Source organism: Dioscorea cayenensis, chromosome 15 (assembly GCF_009730915.1).
Source record: "Dioscorea cayenensis subsp. rotundata cultivar TDr96_F1 chromosome 15, TDr96_F1_v2_PseudoChromosome.rev07_lg8_w22 25.fasta, whole genome shotgun sequence".
NCBI lineage: Eukaryota > Viridiplantae > Streptophyta > Magnoliopsida > Dioscoreales > Dioscoreaceae > Dioscorea > Dioscorea cayenensis.
The window spans coordinates 7570056-7592271 of record NC_052485.1 but is presented as its reverse complement, the minus strand read 5'-3'; the positions used below and the strand labels follow the sequence as shown (position 1 = coordinate 7592271).

The following is a 22216-nucleotide window of genomic DNA, read 5'->3' as shown; positions in this document are numbered from 1 at the left end:
CACTTACAGTGGAATTTCAACCTGTGTTGAATTAATTTAATCTATTTAAATTATTATAAATATTTTATAGTAAAAATTTCTATTAGAGAAATCAGTAAATATGTTCTTTAATTAAATTTATGAAATGCCAAATGGGGTTGAACCAAGTGATAGATTCGGTTCACTTAAGTGGTTTGGGTTGATCAAATGATTTTCAGTTCTAATCTTTAGGTTGGTTTGATATACAAAAATTTAAAATGCCATACAATACAATTTTTTTTTTGTCACTCTATATTTTGTGAAAGCTGAAACAATATAGCACATACAGCACCAAAAAACCAATTTAGTATAAGGCAACTTCCTAAATTTTTTTATCAAAAAATTATAGTAGTAAAAAATTTTCTAATTTACATCATAAAAAAAACTATCTTTCGTTAAAATTAAAAATTAGCAGAACATATCTTATCATAAAAAGAATTTATGCGGCAACTAAATCACTTGTAATGTGTTGCATCACCTGTGCTATTATTATTATTATTATTATTATTATTATTATTATTATTATTATTATTATTATTTTTCAATCCAACATTCTTTATATTTGTAAAAAAAATAATTATTTACCGGGTTTACTTTTAATACTTGAGAACCACTAGTAGTCTAGTGGTATCTCATTATAATGATGAATGAGTTGGCCAAAAATTTAAATCTATGACAGGGAAATTTACCATCATGGATTATACTTATAATATATTATTTTAGATTTATGTGACAAATTATTTAGCCTACCTTATATGTTAAATTTCAAAAAAATCATAACACCATAATCAATGTATCTCTGTACCTCACTTGTAATTTTTGTAAAATAAAATAAAATGAAATAAAACTTTTAATACCCAAACTCAAACTGCAGGATTTGTTTCCCACTAAACAGGTGAGATAAAAAAACCAAAAAAAATATATATAAAATGAAAAATAAAATTAAAATCTATTTAAATAAATATAAGAAAGTTAAACATAATTTTAAATTGTTCTAAAAAAACATATTGTATTTAAAATAATTATTTTAAAAAATAAACAATTTTTTTTCTAAATTTTCAGCATTCCAATCAGGGTTATTAGTTAACTTAAATATCAAGTAAATAATAATTTCAGTAACCTTTAAAACTACACAAGTAAAAAATTAATAATAAACAATTTTTTTTTTTTTATAATTTTCTCCGGGACTCGCGTTCGTCTTTATAAAATGGACCCCTTGGGAGATCTCCCTTCACGCTTCTTCACTGCTCCCCTCTCTCTCTCTCTCTCTCTTGCGCTCTTTCTATATTCATCTTTGTTGGTCTCTCTCCCTCTTTCTCTCTTGTGGTTGTGCTTGGAAAGCCGAGGTCGAGGTAAAAATTTGGTCTTGCGGCATAGAGTTCTTGTGATTTGTGGTCTTTTTTTGATTTTTTTTGATTTTTTTTTTTGGGTATCTCGTATTATTGTTGTGCTTGTTTGAATTTGTTATTTTTCTTTTCATTTTTTGCGGTTTGATAGGGGGATTTTTGGGGGTTTGGGGTTTGATTTATGGTTGATAGTGATGGTGGAAGTGCAAAAAAAATGTGATTTTTCTTCTTCTTCTTCTTCTTCTTCTTCTTCTTCTTCTTTGTTTTAGGAATCATTCTGAGGGAAGAAAAGGCTTCTTTCTCTTTTTTATCTGTTATTTGTGTCATGGGGCATGAATTTGTTAATTTCTTTTTTGGTGTTTTTTTTGTAGTAGTATTGATTGATGTTTTGTGTTTGCTGTGATGTTTGTCCTTAAGATGATACATAGTTACTGTGGGAAAGATTGAATATTTTCTTTTTGTTGTTCTGCTGAATAGTTTTTAGCTTGAGAATCCATATTCAATGTTTTATGAGATTTTCAAAATAGGGCCTTTTATGGCCAGCTGCTAATGGATTGGGTAAGGTTGTTCTTTTTTGGACTGCTGATGTTTTCATGAGATGATTTGGCTTCGGTTTTTGAAGTTAAGTAAGTATTTCTTACGTTTTTATCGTAGTTCCTGCTTTGATAGTTGCTATAGAGGGCTTGTTGTATTTTACAAAAGCTATAGCTGCTCTAACATGTGGTCATGTTCTTTCATTTTCTTTTCAGTATTTTGTGAGTGCTAAGGTTCTTGATGGATTATCTCCTGCTTGTATATGGGGGGAAAAATAATTGCTTTGCATCTTGTCTTGTTTTTTTTATCTGTACCACATGTTCAATTTCTTATGCCTTATCTCCTTGGATCTTTGTTTCTACTGCTTCTTTAACTGCTTTTGGCCTTATGAGTCTCTGAAAGGCTGAAATACTTTCTGATAATTTAAATTTTGCAGAATGGGCAGCAATGGAAATAATGGCACCAATTTTGGTGAGTATACTTATGCAAATTTGGAGAGGGAGCCTTACTGGCCAACTGAGAAGCTCCGTATCTCCATAACTGGTGCTGGTGGCTTCATTGCCTCCCACATTGCACGGCGTCTGAAGAGTGAGGGCCACTACATTATTGCTTCTGATTGGAAAAAAAATGAGCACATGACTGAGGACATGTTCTGCCATGAGTTCCACCTTGTTGACCTCAGGGTGATGGACAACTGCCTAAAAGTTACTCAAGGTGTGGATCATGTATTTAACCTTGCAGCTGATATGGGAGGCATGGGTTTCATCCAGTCCAACCATTCAGTGATCATGTACAATAATACCATGATCAGTTTTAACATGCTTGAAGCTGCAAGGATTAACAGCGTCAAAAGGTATGTCTATATCTCATGTCTTTTTTCTGTTTAATAGTTCTGATTTGTCAAAGAATAGCTTTCGATTTCGTTCTTGTGTTTGCTCTATTCTGAACTTTTTAATAGGTGTTTGCTGTTTGCATGGAGTATTTTTCTGCTGTTTTGTTTCTGTTCCCTCCATTTTTATTAGATGTTTGTCATGTGGTAACATGATAGACTAAATCATCTCAATGAGGACATCAATGTTGTTGATCACGGACATTGTTTAGACAACACTAGTTATGTTTTCAGCTTTTCACGCTAGAATAGATTCAGAATGCAAACGACAAATTTGTTATTTAGAATTATTCTAGTACATCTTTCCCAATTTTGCGGATGTTTGTGGTGATGACAAATAAGAAATAAAAAAAAAAAAAAAAATCCATGGGCATGCAAATCTTGGAATATTTTGTTGCTTTCTTTTTTTGCCATTTTATCAAATAAATCTTTGAAGGAGAGAATCACTTCAAATGAAAACATGTTATCTGAGAAACACTTGGAAGTTGGAACTTAGACTAAAATTACTTAGATTCACACCTTTTAATTTCTTTGTAAATATTTCAAATTTAGGAGCACAAACTTTGGTTGAGTTTCCTAGAGATTAAATATATGTTTCTGATTTTTTTCTTTGGGTATTTGTATTCAACTCTGATTCACATGGAATTTTGCTCTGTATTCTCAATTGTTGTGATCCCTTGCTTATGCTTGTTTGTACATTTGTGTAAATTTATGCAAAGTTATTTTTGTTACCTTTCTTTTCTTTGATTAAAAAAAAAATTCTTTCCGTGGATTTCTATTTCTTATCAATGAATGTCTTATGAACATTTGCTTGTCATCCTGAGATTAATTTGGTAAGTCATGTTTGATCTGGATTCTGGAAGTAAATCCTATTTATTATAGAGTCTCTTGTTAGTTGGAGGATACTATGGTATTGTTCTTTTCTCTTGTTGATAATTATGCTAAAATAAATGTTATACAAAATAAGATTAGGTCAGAATTATTTTTCTGTCATTTTTGGGTTTTTAAGTACCCTTACCGCGGGAACCTTGGAATAACTACAGCCTTGCAGTTTTAGTTATGTCATGATGAACTTTCTAAATGATCGCGTGCAGGTTCTTCTATGCCTCTAGTGCTTGCATTTACCCTGAATTCAAGCAGTTGGAGACTAATGTGAGCTTGAAGGAGTCTGATGCTTGGCCTGCAGAGGTTTGCCCAGTTTTAGTAATCAAACATTTTTGGTCTCATGTGGGCCATTTTATTAACATCTCTCCATTTCGTGCTTATTATTTTCCTACATTTAGCCTCAAGATGCTTATGGCTTGGAGAAGCTTGCTACCGAGGAGTTATGCAAGCATTATACCAAGGACTTTGGCATCGAATGTAGGATTGGCCGTTTCCATAACATCTATGGCCCATTCGGAACATGGAAAGGTAATCCATTTCGCTCCGGTGCTATTGTTTGCACATTTTTCACAAAAGTAAACTTTTAAAAATTGATGGTGTAGGTGGAAGGGAGAAGGCCCCTGCTGCTTTCTGTCGAAAGGCGATCACTTCTGCTGACGTGTTTGAAATGTGGGGCGATGGACTCCAAACTCGATCCTTCACTTTCATTGATGAATGTGTGGAGGGTGTTCTGAGGTAACAACCTGTTCAACATCATGCTTACAATCATTCATTTTAGGTAGTAGTTCATCAATGAATTGGTCTTTTTGTATTTGTTTCAGATTGACAAAGTCGGACTTCCGTGAGCCAGTGAACATCGGAAGTGATGAAATGGTGAGCATGAATGAGATGGCTGAAATTGTTCTCAGCTTCGAGAACAAGCAACTTCCCATCCATCACATCCCGGGGCCGGAGGGTGTTCGAGGGCGCAATTCCGATAACACTCTTATTAAGGAGAAGCTCGGCTGGGCCCCGACGATGAAACTGAAGGTACACACACTTGGTCCTAACTAATTTCCGTACCATTTCAACACGATGTTTTACAACCTTGTCAATCTTTTTGTCAACAGGATGGACTCAGATTCACATACTTCTGGATTAAGGAACAGATCGAAAAGGAGAAAGCTCAAGGCATCGACTTGTCCATTTACGGTTCTTCCAAGGTGGTCGGAACTCAAGCGCCCGTCCAGTTGGGCTCGCTTCGTGCCGCCGATGGCAAGGAGTAAAGTCGTTGAACTCATGATATTCCTGCTGTATGGGATTATCATATCCGAATGTTGTACTACCGTCTTTTTCATCGTCTTTTTTGACTCTGATATATTTATCAGGGAACTGCTTTTGTTTCTATGTTCATTTCATGTTCTAGTGTGTTCTATTAGTCTTCAAAATGGCTTGCTAGTTCTGCATGCCTCTTTCTCTCTATATGTATGAGTTACAAATAAGTGATTAATAGAATATGCTGTATTTCTTGTTTTATCAAAATTGTTCTATTTTTATGGATTTTATTTAGTTTAAGAGCTGGTTGTTCTCTTCTCTTGTCATAATCAATGCTTTTAATTTTTTCTTATTTGCATTCCAAATTTCTTCCTAAGAAATCTACATCAAGTCAGTTTGAACGTTTGGAAATTGAGACTTTTAAACAACTGATAGCTCAGTTTGACTGACTTTGTCTCTCATGATGTACCTTTTTTGAATAAACTAATATATATTTTATTGTATTTCCATGGAAGCATCAGATACTTGTATTTTAATATTAAAAAAAATATGAAGATATTTTTAACTTCAATTTTTTTAAAAATATACTTATAAACTTGGAGCATATTTACATTTTAAGATATAATGATAGTTTTTTTTCTTTAATTTTTATATTTATTTACATTTTATATTTAAATAATCAACTTGATTGGAGAAAAATCAATTCTTCTTTGGATTTTCGGAGATATGTAAATAATCATATTATTATTTTGGAGGTCATATAAAGAGCAAAAAAATATTAGATAATAAGTTGAAAATAATTGAATAATGTTATTATTATTATTATTGTTATCATTATAGAACTAACTCCCAAAAACATGACTTTAAAGTAATTCACATTATTTAACAAAACTGTTTATTATATACAGTAATACTCAATACAACTTAGCTCTAAATGATAATTATATATATGAGGTCAACTTAGGTGCATTGTGATATGTGTGGTTAGTGTAGTACTCATTGAATTTTGACACATGTTCCAAAAATATATTAAAATATAACAATTTTTCTATAATACACTTACTCTTTCCATTAAATTACTTATTTCAAAATAACTATAGAAAATCTAATAGTGAATTACATGAACTTTACCTATTGCATTTCACCAAAGCTTTTCTACTACTGTAATAATGTGGACAAACCACCATAAAAACTTATTATGCCTTAACCATGAATTTGGAGAAAGTTGACATCTCGTATGAGAGGCAAATGTCTTACTGCTAGCCTACTGCAAATATGATAATTATACATAAATTGACTTCACATTATTTAGCATGAAAATTCATATATATATATATATATATAACATTTTCATGGAAAATAAACCAATAATTTATGAAAATAAAAAAATCTTAAAAAATAGTCTACGGCGCTAAGTTTGGGTGGTTATCAGCACTAATTCTGGGTTTTTTGATAGAGGAAAAAAATATAGTGAGAGTTTGAATCTCCATGCAGACCGCAATAATTCAAAATGATAGTGTGTGAAGTATTAATTTTACGCAAGTTACTTGACTAACCTAGAGGCATACTCCCTTCGTAAGGAAAACAAAAAAAAACAAAAAACAAAAAAATCACACTCTCTTTATTGTTCGTGTTAGAGTATAATCCGCATGAAAGAAAAATAAAAAGTCTTATTAGTTTCTCTTTCACATTCAATTCCCACTTGTTTGTGGAATATTAAGAGAATATAACTTCCCTTCATGCATGTATATACATGGAAACTTTGGGGCCATTTATTGAATGAATGGGCAAGGTCTGAGTGATGACAGTCATCCAATAATAATACAAATATATGTGGAGGATATTAACATCTCTCCCTCTATCTTGGGGACCTATTTATTTTATGAAAAAGATAAAAGGTGGGACCACTGCTAAACCATGAGTTATTCCTATGACTTTGAGAGGAGCCCTTTATCATAGCATCTCATATATGATATTTCCTTTTATATATATATATATATTATGAAAAAGATAAAAAGACCACTGCTAATAATGGGAGTTATTACACACTTTTTTTTTATTCACCAAGATGAGGGGCAAGTGAGGACACAACCACCTATCCACAACTATTACTCACATTTCCAATAATATGCCCTCACCCTTAGATTTGAACTCTCATCAGTTATTCAAACAAAGATCCAGATATCAATAAATCACTTGGTCGTTGGTTTGAATTATATAAGAGAGGAGAAAAACTTAAGGGGTTAGTGTTGTGCAATATCCACAGAGAATAGCAAAGAAAAATAATAATAATAATACAGAGAAACAAAATTTTATGATGGTTCAATATATTATAATTTATCTCCTCTGTAAAAAAAATTTTCCTTAGCAATTTCATCTGAATATAGAAAACAAAGAATAATCTCATTAACCAAATCTCAATACACTAAAGAATTTAATTTTCTTTTCTAATAAAACTTCTAATTTTTATAAATATTAATCCAAAAAACTTATTCACCTTTATATAAAAGTTCTAAAAAACAATAATAATAAACAAGTCCAAATTTTTTTTTAAATAATTTGAGATTTTATAAGGTACATTTATGAAGGGTATTGTCATCATGTACTCGCTAGGAATGTCGTTTAAGGATGTTACACAAGAATTAAGAATAACATTAAATTATCATAAATTTAACATAAAAAACAACCAAATTACTGAACTATCCATCTCTTGAAACCATGTATTTTTTTTGGGACTATAAATATTACTTTCTTCATTTATATAACTTAGGAAATTGGAGATGAGTAAAATTGAAAAAATAGAATAAATATTGCCTTGATATTATAAAATGACAACTATTTTGGAATAATTTTTTTTTCTTAAAACAACATGTATTTAGTAATGGAAGGAGTATATCCTTCCAAATTTAAACAAAAATTCAATACCAAACATCCTGGGGAAAGTGTATCTTTCGAATTATATAATTGGAATCTCAAAAATTAAAAAAGGAAATTAATTTGATTTCAGTTTTATCTATGCTTTAATTTAATTTTATAAACGTCAGCACAAATAAGAGCAGGAGGTCAATTTTATTGATATCATTATTAGCGGGCTCTCTCTCTCTCTCTCTCTCTCTCTCTCTCTCTCTCTCACACACACACACACACACACACACACGCATACAAGGGGAACATCATCTGCCAGCGTTCATAGGAACCTCCCAGAGTTTGCAAAGGTGTAGAGAGAATTGAGAGAAGAGAGATAGAAAGAGATTGGTATGTCAACAGTAGCATCAACGGTTATCCGGTCATGGTACTCGACTGTAACTGGTTGTTTTGGTGTGCTGAGGTTTAGTTTAATTGCAATTATAGGTTTAGTAGAAATAAGATTGAACGACTGTAAATGATTCAACCATTATTGCAATCATTATCTACGATTCAGATCAAAGTACCGTACATTCCACTTTTACTATACTACTATTTATAAGTACAGTAATACTATTGCTGAAATAGTTGATCACTATTGGATTTCAATCAAACAGTTTAGATGAACTTTCATAGATTTGAAATCTATAGACGTTCGTAGAAGATTCATCCTCATATATATATATATATATATATATATATATATATATATATATATATTGATAAAGACGGCAAGTGCCACCCCACAAAAGAATTGTCAAAGAAATAAATAGATATGGTGGTATGCGGTTTAACGAACCATATGGATTTAGTATGGGGGGTAGACTAAGATACAATATGCAGGGCAATAACAGCTTGCCATGTGCGCTCAAAATAATATATCATTGTTTATCATGTTAAATCTTTAATTGCATAAACACTATAAAAAGATATATATATTTTTTTAGTAAATATTTTTTTTTTAAGTAAAGTGTATCAAGTACGGGTGTAAATGAGTCAAGCTGCTAGTGAGCTACCTGAGATTGGTTCGGTCAGTGCTCGAATTCGATTCAACTTTTCACGAGTCAACCCAAGCTCGAGCTACTCGTTTAATTTGGCAAGCCGAGCTCGAGCCTAAAAATACTCAACTCGTGAGGCTCACGAGCCTAAACGAGCTTCTATATAATAAATATTATAAAATTAGTTATATTTAAATTACAAAAATACCTACACATATAAGCCACATTATTCTAATTACTAAATTCTAACCCCAAATTAGTAAAATTTGGAGCTTGGAATATTATTATAAATATAATGAACATAAGTTGAATTTAGAGTTTTATTATGAATTATATAAGATTTATTTACATTATTTGAAAATGACAGGTTAATCAAGTTTAAACGAGCTCAAGCTTCTCGAGCTTAGTTTGTATATAACTAATTTTGGGATTTACGAGCCGAACTTGAGCATAAAAAACATGGCTCGATAGGCTCGGGCCTCTGAAAAATGTAAACGAGCCAAGCTCTAACCTAGTGATACTCGGCTAGACTCGGCTCGGTTCGGCTCGTTTACACCCCAAGTACCATGTAGAATCCAATTATTAGATAAAGAGGAATTGCGTGGAGCATCCCTCCCATTTTGTCAATGGAGTAAAAAGTCCTTTGACTTTTCCATATCCCTTATAAGTCCCCCCTTTTCTATAGAAATACTTTCAAGTCTAACAGTCCACTAACGGTGTTAAAAATAGAGTAAAATGACGGGATTGCCCTCAGTTGGTTATAAAATTTTGAAAATGTAAAATAGTTAAAGTAACCATCACATCACATCCCCATACTCATTTCTTCTTCTCCCGAGAAAAGAAAGCCTTTTCGTCTTTTTTCCATTGAACGACCATATCTCAGTCGGTCGTCATTCGTGTCGCTGCTACCGGAGAGAAGGAGAAAGCTTGAGAGCATCCTTGCCTTCTGTTTGGACACTGAAGGGAAAAAAAGGTTCGAAGGCCGACGGCATTGGAGGCCAACACCCTTTGGTTAGTCTTATCTTGCATTTATAGTTTATTGTTTGTTAAATTGGATTATCATTGTTCATAAGCCACGAAATTCCTTGAAATCTCTTGACGAAGACATGAAATTTGAGTGTGTAGTTAGTTTGTACAATAGGTTTGTGCCCTAATTTCAGTTGTAATGAATAAATCCGCATGAATGCATGAAAACAAATGTCTTATGTGTGCAGAATCTCTCTAATAACGTTGATATCAACATGTGGAATTTATTTTAGGGCCGGTGATTTACAAATGTATTTGTTGTTCATGCCTAACAATCACATTACAGATAAGATTGTATCTCTTTAGTTGTATTATGAATGGATGATTAACATTTAGAACCAAAGAAGATGTGAATGGATCATTAACATTTAGGATTCATGCATTTTTTTATTATGAATAGGATTACTATCGGTGGTTATTGTTTACATTTACGTTGTTACGTTCAATTACTGGATGACAATTGCTTGCTGATCGTGAGTTGTTGTTGATATTATGGGCAATTTATATTGTTTGGGGAAAGATATAGTGGGTTATGACTTTGTTATTCAATAAATATATGTCGCTCGACCGGTTTTGTTTTTGTTTGTGTGATTAGGAAGATTATGGGTGACGATTCGGAAAAATCTTGTGAACGGACGTTGTTATTTTAGCATCGATTGTTGATACCATCAACCGATTGAAGAAGATGATGACACGAAGGCATTGGGATATACTTCGAAGGACACCATTCAGCCACCTCATGGACATTGAGCCCATAGTCCAAGAGCGCAGTGTTTTGGATGCATTAATGCAGATGTTTGATGAAAGGAGAAACACATTCCATTTGGGGGATAGTTTTCTGCAATTCAAGACCGAAGATGTTTCATTAATATTAGGATTGCAATGTGATGTCACTGCCATTGACTTCAAAAGGAAAAAAGGAACGTTCTGTATTTGAAGAGGAATACTTCAGTAAAGGAGTAGACCGAAACAAGGACTGCCTGGTGAGGTCATTAATGAACATGGTGGTAAGAAGAGAAAGCAAGAAAGAAGAAAGTTTTGTGAAGCTTTTATTAGTGTACATTCTAGGATTTCTCCTTTTCCCCACAACTTCATGTTCGTCACCGGCATGGTTACCCTTCTATGTGGACAATCTATCAACAATAGGACAGTACGCATGGGCACAAGCTATACATAAATGGATGATGGATGATGTACCTCTCGCAGCTGCTCGTGTGAAAGAGAGATGTGCCGGGAAGCAATCAAGGATAGGATACGTAAGGGGTTGTACTATGGCATTAATCATATGGTTTTATGAAGTCACAGGTAACGGGAAGAAGATTCACTTTGGAAGGACACCACGCATTCTCTGTTATGGTGTTGGTAGTTACAAGAAACAAGCTGCTGCTAGTGCCTTGATTGATTCACTAGAGGGCAAGAAGGTATGCATAGTTTAGCATGTACTCGTGAATATTCTAATTTCGGTTTTAATATTACAATATAGTACTCATAAGTATCGATGATGAAATTAATATTTACAATTGTAATGTTGTTTCACACCAATCATGTCACAATTTGGCAAACTTGTTTACTTATTTATATAAATGTTCAGTATGTTATATAAGATGTTTATTTTATGCAAAGATTTTTTATGTATTAATTTCTAATGTACATGTTTTCGTTGATGTTTGTTATCTTCTGCTAGTTTGTTCCACTCATGGCCGACAGAGAATCTGAAATCGAACTGCTCAGATATGGAAAGGTTCAACGGAATAACTCATTGATGGTTTTAGAGACATCCGATGCTATGAAAGCACCTAAGTATGTGAGGACAAGGCGAAGGAAATTAGATGGGAAAATGAAGGGGGAGCCCTCCCAGACGAAAGGTCAGCATAGTAGGTAGTCAGATAGCACACAGTTGGAGTCTGGCCAGCAATCGCTATCCTCAAGTCCAGTGAGGAAGGCCACAAAAGACGAGAACTATGAAACTTTGATGGAAGAGTTGATAGCACTTCGTGCAAAGGTAAGTGTTCTTGAAAGGAAGGAAGATGTCATCAACAGGAATGAGGAGCAACCACCCCATGATGATCCGTCTGAACCCCCGGCCAAAAAAGTTCAAGAAAGTGGCGTCCAAGCCACGAGTATCGAAACCCCCATTGGCGGGGACGTGATCCCAAGCGTCCCCAAAGATGAGAAGCCACCAGCGAGCTACAAGGGCAATGAAATCCTCTTGCCCAACACTTGCTCCCTCAACAAAAAAATGTCGGCACTCGAAAAAGGAAAGAAAAGGACAGTGCAACTCCATCACAAAATGAGTGTGCTTAATGAGCAAACAACCGATGACATTGATAATGCCATAGAGTCCTTAACCCAACCGAAAAAAATGATGAAAAAAATTATTTGTAAAAGAGGGGAGAAGGAACCATCCCCGGAGAGGAAATACAAGATATCCCCACCAGTTTAGAAGACACTGGGTTACATATATGCCATGAGAACATAAAAGAACCTCCAAAAGATTTCATTCCAGGAGCGACCCATGAGTTTTTGGCCGTCTGAAAAAATTACAACAAATGGCATTGAGTGTGTTTCTCAACAGCAGAATAGACGAGTAAGTACCTCAACAAAATTTCGCACTGTGCTGGTTCAATTTGACACTATCCTTATTGAATTCAAAATTAAACCTTCACTATCATGGTGTATTGAGCGTTTTTCAAATTTTCTCTGCAAATTTCAATTTGTGCATGCTAGTATTACAAATAGCAATTTAGATATCATTGTAATTGTTTATTTTTATTGTAAGTGTTTATATTTATTATATGTTGTTCATATGTTTCCTTGATATGATACTAGGACTACTGTATGGAGTAATGTATGGGCCACACGACCCGATGTCATCTTCATGCTTTAATCGATGGTAAACTTATGGTGCCAGATTCTGTCATCGATATGTTCGTCCTTATGTTACTCGATTCTTTGAAGAAATCCCCCCACGAGTTCGATAGACCTGTCACAATTTGTAGACCCATGGCGCTTTGCTCATCGCGGCGAGGGAGCATTCGGTTGATGGTCTTGATAAAATGATGTCCCCGACTTTTAGAAGATTATGGCGGAGTAAAAACTTGTTCTCATGCCGGTTGCTTTGAACAAACATTACCATCTTATTGTACTCGACAAAGACGAGAAGGCATATTTTTCATTATTCATCCGTCCGTAGTCCGGGGCTTTTATGATCATGCAAACGAAATGCCATGGTAATATTGATACCCATTTCGAGTTTCTGGTACTTTTTTTGTAACTCTATTTTTCGTGTTTTTGCAGCTGCTCCTTGTTTGAAGATCGCTTTTGCAGATAAAAATTCAATATCAATGAGGCGGCATCGTATACCCTTACCCATGTTCGTGATCGCCTTGACGAGAGGGAGGACAATGTCGATTGTCCAGTGCACCTGATGCGCTTCATGGAACAGCTTCTGCATGGCGAGGAACTCAGTGTACCCCATTCAGATGTTGCCCATCTGCGACTAGAGTACGTTGTACGCATCTTGTCAGATGACATTACACGAAACACACCCCAGTTAGCATTGCCTATGCAAGCATCAGAGGCAAGTACAGAGGATGGGGAAAAAATGGATGATGCGCGACCACAAAGCCAAAAAGAAAATGATCAACAGCCAATAACCACGTCACCCATCCCAGAGATTAATGCGAGCACTTTAGCACTGCCTAATGATTGTCTTTCGAAAAAGTCAAATGCCTAACATGAAATGAATGTCCTCACTTTCATCTGCATCTGTCTTACTTCCCTAAGAACAGTCATTATTGTGTTTGAATATTTACTTTAATAAAAACAGTCATTACTGTACTGTCTTACTAACTTATGCTATACAAATTAACAACAAAAGTCATTTTTGTCTATTACTGATCATAAATGCTAGCTCCAAATGACTTACTCGCTTTATACATCACTTTCAATGCTTGCTGACCAATAAAGCTTACTCGTATCCAACTATTGTGTTTGTTGTTTATAAATTGAATATGCCGCTCATTAATATATGACTACGTTTATATGTGTGGTTTGTTGTTTACTTACACAGATAGCAGTTCATTTTCATTAACTGCTAACCGAAAACGCTATTTACACTTCAAAATTCGCTATCCACGGCCAGTATTACAAATTAACATATATGGTTGGATGGACGATTTTCAAAACATGTTACCCTATTTCATTGTTTAACAAAAAGATGCACACCACCTAGTGTTTAGTCTGCGATTACTTCATTACATGTTGCCCTGTTATGTCCGATTGAGTGGCAACGGCTACAATGTATTTCACGCACATGCCATGCTTGTGACTCAATCCGCTTGCGCCTCGGACGACCAGGCCTTTTCTTTGAGATAGGTGGTCGAATACGGAGTTGGCGAGATTCATCCAACGGTTTGTCATGATCTGGTACAGGGAATATCGATTCTTTGTATGTCAACTTGTAGGATTCGACAGTGTAGTATAGTTCAATGAAGCGATGTATATTTGTATCAGTTTGCATAATCGCTGCGCAAGCATGCTTACATGGTATTCCGTAAACCTGCCAGTGGCGACAAGAGCATGTTCGAGCACACAAATTAGCAGAATTACTCGGTGGTCAACAACCTCGAAGCTGTTCTCCATCCCGAACAACCCTATCCATAAGCACCTGCTTTCTTTGACTATCACTTCAATCTTCTTGTGTATCACGGGAGGCAAAGATAAGATTCCCATTTTCAAGCAACAATTACGTCGGTTAGTACATCATGTTCATCATCTTAAACCTAACAACATGAACATAGGTTGTATCAATTGCACCGTGGAGCATACCATTACGATAGTAAATGTAAAATATAACAAGATTTAGGGATAATAATGCAAGTACAAACTGTAGAACACATTGCATAATTTGTAAACACCAACTACTAATACTAAACGATAGAACGTGATAAACGAAAGGGAAATATAAAAATACGTAACTCAAACCTCTAATAGTAAATAGATTAAGCGAAATCGTAACGAAAGAAAGAACAATATTAAAAAGCAAATGGTTGAAAAAAACATGAATACGGGAAAGCATGTAACAACTTTGCATTCTATTATGGGTACCACCTTATTGCATCTACCATCTTACACACGTGAAGGTGTCGTGCTTCTCTTATCCATGCATTAAAAAGATTCTCACGACGTTGGAGTACATTTCACCCCACCGCTGGCCTCTAAACAAGTAATTACACCAATGTGATATGTCCGATTTCTGGAACATCCAATGGTGTGCTTGTCCTAATGTGGCCAATAGGGAGCGTACAGCTTCATCATATTCGAAAGACGTACACGCATATGCAATCTTCATAATCAAACTCCAGCACTCATCTTTTAATGACTTTCCTAGCTGCCCATTTGATTTAAGAAAATTTGCATGTAGATGTCGCAAGCAATAAGCATGCGGGGATGAAGGAAAAACCTTCGCAATGGCATTTACAAGTCCTTTCGACCGATCCGAGATGAATATGATTATGTTGGTGTAGTCGTCATCACCGTATATTGCATCACCCAAAGTTGATGTAAACCATGTCCAGTTATCATCAGTTTCATTATCCACGATAGCAAACGCCAAATGAAAAAATCTTTCATTTCCATCTTTAGCTGTTGCACCAAGAAGGATACCGCCATATTTGCCCAACAAGTGAGTTCCATCTAGAAAAAGCATAGGCCTACAACCCCGCTTGAAACCATCAAGAGAAGCACGAAAACAGAAAAACCCACGCTTGAATCGTTCTCCATCAGTGTCAATAATAACGACGCTACCTGGGTTAGTTTCAGAAACTTTTGCTGCATACCATACCAACAGATCATAGCTTGCTATATCACTACGATGAAGAATTCCCTTTGCTAACTCTTTACCCATCCAGGCTTGTTTATACGGCAGACGAACACCGTGGTCACGTAATATATCTCGTTGTATATCCACTGCTCGATACAGAGGCCGATCACGTAATTTCATCACTACCTTCCTACTAACCCATTTCTTTGATGCTCTCGGGTGAAATGGTGCGTTGATGCCCCCACCGCATTTGTGTTCATGTTGTGTTGTTTTAATCCTGAATGTAGGAAGGTTTCCATCTCTTGAGGCATGAACACGCCATTGACAATCTTCATCAGCACATGTCACAGTCACTCTATCTTTATCATTCTTTATGAACCGAAAGTTGAAATTGCGTTTGACGGCTAAGTCACACAATGCATCCTTAAAGTCTTTCGCATTTTCAAAACGATGACCAATCATAGTAAACTCAGCTTCTGAATCTCTTGTCGGATTACTTATTGTTAAAGGTCCTCTATGTAAAACTGGCGGTAGCATTGACAATGTTTCCCTAGTATGATGGAAAAAGTAAGTTGTTAAATCAATAAATAAACAGAAACACTGTAAAATTGAATTCTTACTACCAAAATCTTAACATAAAGCAAAAATCTAAACTACAAAACCGAAAACTAACTACAATCTAAAGTGAATAAATACGAAAATGTTTTAATGCGCAAAAAAACCAGCATAACAATCACTGTATCACATGTGTACACCATTAAAATCAAATAGAAGGACAACATCTATCGCGTAAGCAGAGATTTACAAAAAATGAAAGAATAAAAGATATATGATATTTACGATGGTCTCGATGACCCAGAGTTGTCTTCTGTGTTTGTCACACCCACCCCTTCTACTGAGGTAAATGTGGCACCCATCAGTTAAAATTCCCTTTTAACTGGAAACTGACACCCTGTTTTAAACAAAATCAGACCTACAAATCACAATTTACAACTTTACACCAACTACAGGTTCAAATACATAAATATCATGAATACAATAACTCAAATTTGCGGGTACAACCGCTACAAGATCACAACAACAATAAATAAAAAGAAAGGAAGAAGGACCCACTGCAATCCTGGACTCAACCTGACTAGCTCTATACTCGATCAGGCAATCTAGGGTCCTGCTCCTGCAGCTACAGCACATTCAGTTGGTCGGTAGTGGCTTAATAATTTCAAATACTTAAATACAGTATATATCAAGTATATAAATACCAACTGCTCAAATAATTTTCCAACTTTTCCAAAATACCAGAATTCTAGCAAAATACAATCTTTAAAGAACTTTTGAAACATAAATTTCAACATAGATCAACATCAATTGATTTTCTCAGAAAACACAAATTTTGTAAGATACTGCCCTCATCACAATTCAAAAATAACATAAATTTCAAATTCAAAATAACGCAATACCCAACACTCACCCAGCATAACATGGTCTAGAAAACTCTCTAAACCTTCGCCGTGGCCGCGGCTAGGTTCAGAGCCGTCAAGGAACTCATGTCCTTAACGTTGACCCATCGGTTCACCGGTCGGTGACCCCCGGCTACCCGATGAATATCCAGTCAGGGCTCTCCGCTCCCACCTGAACTGGCCCTCGTAGAAATCAATACTCAGGTCCACCACGCCACCTCTAAAGGCTGGCCCGTGGGGACCCACTACTGCAGTAGTCGGGCCTTAGCCCGTCACCATCAAAACCATCAAGTAAATACAGCAATAATACCATCTGTATAAATCATAACACAGGATCCTTTTCCAGGACAAGTATTCACATCACGGAAATAAACATTATTTTCCACAAAGCCAATGCCAAAAGTATAACAATGCATAATACCAGTAAAGATCCATAATACCATTCCTATACCAGGAATGAAAACCAGTTCCACAAATATTGTCGGTAAAAACATTTTAATACGCGCACATGATTTCACAAATCATTCCAAATCAAAGCAGCATATGTACCCATCCAAAAATAAATACATGAATTGAATAATTAAATCACGTATACATGTATTTCCACTATTCACAAATACGTATAATTATACAAAACTGATGTATCAATACGGTTATCATGGCACATCGTAGGAAAATAAATATAAGTATATTTCGACCTTATACGCAATTAAACATGATAAAATGAAATACTTAAACATTTATTTCCAAAATACTAGCCATTAAACAATTATTTCAAAATAATAATAATAATTTATTTATTTAAAATAATAGCCACTACCAACTCACCTGGTGTCCTTGGGTTCCTTGCTAGACCTGGAACTCCCTCCCAAGACTGAACAACACCTAATAGAATAATATAATAAAAATAAATAACATATTTAAACTCAAAAGAAAATACAAAAATAATAATCAACTCTCTATTGGGCCCACTCACTCCAATCGGTTAAAACCCGACCTCGCATAGTCCAATTGGCTTTCAGTTGTATTTAAACCAACTCAGTTTAGACTAAACACAGCTAAACCAATCTGAACCAATCTTAATTCCATTGAACCAAGCTCAATTGCACTGAACCAAGCTCAATTTCACTGAACCAGCTTGAACCAATTCAATTCTTATTCAAAATCCATTGAACCAACTTGGTTCAGTCCAAAACCCTTAACCTAAAATCAACTGAACCAAACCCAACCCATTTCAACTTGATTTGATCAAGCCCAACTCAACCAAATCAACTCAACTCAACCAAATCAACTTGGCTAACTCAACCAATTCAATCTAACCATCATCATTAACACATTAATCATCATCATCATCAATTTAATTAATCAAACCAAACCCTAATCTCGGTGCTACAGTGATTGCTACAGATGATTCCGTAATCTCATCTCCATTTTTCAGGAATTTCATCACAAATACTGAGGTTTTTTTCCAAAACAACTTCAAGTATTCAACATCAATCAACAATAAACCATGCTTTTACCATTCAAAACCAAACTAAACTCATAAAAACAAACTAAAATTTAGCATGGTTGCTCAAGCTTTTTAATTAAAAATTTATACATCATTTAAACCAAAAATAAACCTTACCAAGGGACTCCGTGAACTCTCTCCCATGATCTCCAAGTTCTCCACCTCAAATATCCTATTTTCCTCTCATTTCTTCATCCTCTCGGGATCTGTAGCACAAAGATGGAGAAGAAGATGAACCATCAAAATCTAGAGTTTTCTCCAACTTAAGTTTTCAGCCGAAATTCACTTTTAGTCCCTCAAAATATAATTTCTTACAAAACAGTCCCTGAAAAACTCCCAAATGATCCTTGAATTATGAAATAGTATTCTAAAAAGGTCCTTTTAAATTACCCAACGGCCCCCAGGTTATAACACAACATTTTAAAAAGATCCCTTCCATCTTACCTTTCAGTCCTCGGTTTCCATAAATATTTTATATCAATCCTTTTTCTATTACTCTTTAACCCAAAATCTTTTAAAAACTTTTACATTTAAGTCCTTGTTCTTTCCACTTGGGTTTCTCACCAAAATTACTCTGTACAAAAATCTTACTGCAACTGTAGTAATACCTTAAATATATTTTTCCAGTAATTATCCAAAGGTTCAGGGTATTACAGTGTTACTATCCACAGTCTCTACCAACATATCAACCACGTTTATTTTGAATAACCGGTGAATGTTGCACATTGTTTGGAAGTCATCTTAGGAACTAATGGAAGTCACTGTCTTCTGCTCATCTGAAATTATATACTTGACTTTGACCGATGAAGTTTGAAGGTGCCAATACGTACATATTTCTTCCAATAATAATTCCCACCCACTCAAGATGGTTAAATCTAACACACAACCCTCTCCCTTATATTTCACAACAGTGTAAAACATGTCCATTAAGCCACTACAGCAACAAAACAAAAAAACCTTTAGTCATAATTGCCACCTTCTGAACATGGTGGTTGATAAAAATAAGATAATAATATGAACAAAATCTCTAGGTAGACGATATCGTTAACATACGGTATGCTCAAGATGAGATCCTTGCAGCTGGTGTAACGTTGCACTGGATAGCTTCTCCGGACTGGGGAGACGGAGACGACGAACGAAGATAGAATTGGTTTTTTACATGAAGAGGCTCAAGAATGAAAACAATATGGACCAGAACACCAGCTTCTTCATCAAGATACCAATAGAAGAAGAATGCAACTTTCAAAGCAAGTTTGCAGTACATTAGCCATGCTGTGATTTGACTTGGCGTCATTATTCCCTCCAAACTTTTTCAAGGGTACTTTTGGGATTAAACAAAAATATCATAGCTTGGGGTGACGGAAGGGACGAACGAGTACAAAAACTATAAAGGAAGGACGGACGGGGACTTTAGTTTTGTCAGAAGGACCTTGGAGGAAGTTTAAAAAATTTCAGGGACTTAGAAATAATTTTCCCTTAGATAAATTGTTTTTTTTTAAACATGTTTTTTTTAAAAAAATGTGGACAAATCACGGGATGACCTCTCAATTGGAATAAAATACTTACTCTACTATTATGGTGGTGGTAAACCTTATTATTTTTTATTAGTATTAAAAAAATTTGCTAAAAATGAATCAAATAGTTTTTAGTATTTACAAAACCTATCTACAATGTTGTGCATGGTAGCTCTTGAAGTTTGTTCTAATTTATTAACCCTAGCACCAACAATTCACAAATCCATAACTCATAAAATTAATAATTTCATCTCATAATTTTTTCAAAAAAATCTCGTCTTTAAATTATTATGGAATTATATCTTAACTCCAAAATACTTCGAATTGAAATATCTAAAAAAAAAAAAAAAATCAATCCAAAAACCTAAAATCTTGAGCTCAAGCTAAAACTGAAACACAACCGTTTAGACCATACCCATTTGATAATAGCACTTTCATACAAGCTCAAGAATTTATAGCAAGACTTGCAAACATGTAATTGATAAGGTTTGAGATAAAATGTAAAATATATAATAAAATGAGACTTATAGGTTGAAATCTAACTATATTGTTCCTGAGAGCATTTCTATTAATAGAACCGTCACAAAATAACAAAATATTAAATGGGCATCAATTCACTGCTAATTAAAAAAATTCTAACAAATTTTTGGACATCAAATTAAAATGGTAATATTGTCATTCTACTCCTTGGAGCAATTGAAGGTTTTCTATTTTCATTTTATTCTTTAGGTTTAAAGATCATTACTCATTCACATTTTGAATGAAATATATTCTATTCAACCTTTTTGACTTATCCAATTTTAAGAAGTTTTTTTATGTCTATTTTAAAAATTTATGAAGATTTAAATATTTTTTTTACAAATTTATCTTTTATATTTAATGTATTACTATAACTTCTAATAAATTATTATGTTCAACTAAATTTTTTTATTAAATTTATGAATTATTAAATCATATTTAATTACTTCTACACTTTTTATTAAATGTTTTCATTTTGTCAATAATAGAAACCACTTTTCTACTATTATTTGGAATGTGCTTTTTGTTCCTAATAAATTTCAGATTGGAGAAAACAAGAGGAACCAGATTTTTCACATTGAAATTTTATTTGGAAAAAAGAGGAAGTTGAATTTTCAGATGAAAATTTTAGTTAGAAAAATTTCAAATGTAGAAAACATGAAGAAAGATATTCGTTTGAAATCATAAAACAACATTTTGAGAAAGAGTATATTTAAAATAGTGAAGAAAATTAAGAAATTTTAATAAACTTTTAAATAAAGGTAATCTTATAAAGTTAATACTATTTTTTTATTAATTTTATATTATTGATTAACTTTAACTGTTTTCATTAATTTATGTTAATTAGTTAAAGTAGACAAATAAAAAAAAACTGAATAGAGTATTATTATGTGATTCATTGATAAATAATATTTGCATTTTGATTGGTTGAAATTTTGTATAGTTCTTGTCATTGATGATTAATTTAATTATCAAAATATTTATACAGTTCACGGAGATAAAGGTTACAATTACCTCATATATGCGCTTTTTGTTAAAACTTTTGGTATTTACTAAATGTCTCCTCATCGTGGAATAGTAGAATAGCAATATCTAAATGGATTTTTATTTAAAGAAAGTTTGAAATTATCCCTCTCCTCGTTTCATATTAAACCTTATGTATAATGTTGTTCGTATTTATTTTTTATTTTTTTTTTAAATTTATGCATTTATATTTTCTTATAAAATGATAATTATAACATGACTTTAAAAAATCACATACATTAATTAGAATACAAATAACATATAAAAACTAGGGAAACCCACTAGAAGTGGATGACCGGTTAAACAAAAAACAGAAATAGAACTAAAACGGCTTACAACACACAAAAAACAACAACATGACAATACAACACAAACAGAGATGAACTACAACTATGACAATAAAAAGATAACGTAAAGATAAAATATAAGGACAGAACTCAAAGGACACCCTAGAGTGGTGGTAAAGCTTTCGAAGGACACCCTAGAGTGGTGGTAAAGCTCTCACGTTAAACTAT

The 22216-nt window shown here is 33.9% G+C and overlaps 2 protein-coding genes across 3 annotated transcripts; one reads left to right on the top strand and one right to left on the bottom strand.

Moving 5' to 3' along the window:
• The first annotated feature begins 1242 nt into the window (after window positions 1-1242).
• Window positions 1243-5214, top strand: LOC120277852 (GDP-mannose 3,5-epimerase 2). Of its 2 annotated transcripts, XM_039284692.1 has the most exons (7): window positions 1243-1370; window positions 2335-2751; window positions 3882-3975; window positions 4071-4200; window positions 4275-4407; window positions 4494-4701; window positions 4782-4937. In XM_039284692.1, exons 2-7 carry the CDS (start codon window positions 2336-2338, stop codon window positions 4935-4937), a joined length of 1137 nt encoding a protein of 378 aa, XP_039140626.1. In that variant the 5' UTR covers window positions 1243-1370; window position 2335. The 2 variants fall into 2 exon arrangements, with proteins under 2 accessions (XP_039140626.1, XP_039140628.1); XM_039284694.1 differs by lacking the exon at window positions 1243-1370 and having other exon boundaries at window positions 2336-2751; window positions 4782-5214.
• An 8282-nt stretch (window positions 5215-13496) lies between these two features.
• On the bottom strand, window positions 13497-16215 carry LOC120277657. Its single transcript, XM_039284514.1, has 3 exons — window positions 15163-16215; window positions 14170-14415; window positions 13497-13586 (listed from the first exon to the last, which is right to left on the bottom strand). The coding sequence occupies exons 1-3, from the start codon at window positions 16213-16215 to the stop codon at window positions 13497-13499; spliced, it is 1389 nt and encodes a 462-aa protein (XP_039140448.1).
• Between the last annotated feature and the right edge of the window lie 6001 nt (window positions 16216-22216).

Coding starts and splice junctions, on each gene's coding strand:
- LOC120277852 (XM_039284694.1), top strand. CDS start 2,336: ATGGGCAGCAATGGAAATAATGGCACCAATTTTGGTGAGTATACTTAT. Junction 2,752..3,881: donor AGGATTAACAGCGTCAAAAG/GTATGTCTATAT, acceptor GATCGCGTGCAG/GTTCTTCTATGCCTCTAGTG. Junction 4,408..4,493: donor TGTGTGGAGGGTGTTCTGAG/GTAACAACCTGT, acceptor TATTTGTTTCAG/ATTGACAAAGTCGGACTTCC.
- LOC120277657 (XM_039284514.1), bottom strand. CDS start 16,215: ATGCTACCGCCAGTTTTACATAGAGGACCTTTAACAATAAGTAATCCG. Junction 14,416..15,162: donor CTTTCGAATATGATGAAGCT/GTACGCTCCCTA, acceptor CGCCACTGGCAG/GTTTACGGAATACCATGTAA. Junction 13,587..14,169: donor TTGAGTCACAAGCATGGCAT/GTGCGTGAAATA, acceptor ATTTCATGTTAG/GCATTTGACTTTTTCGAAAG.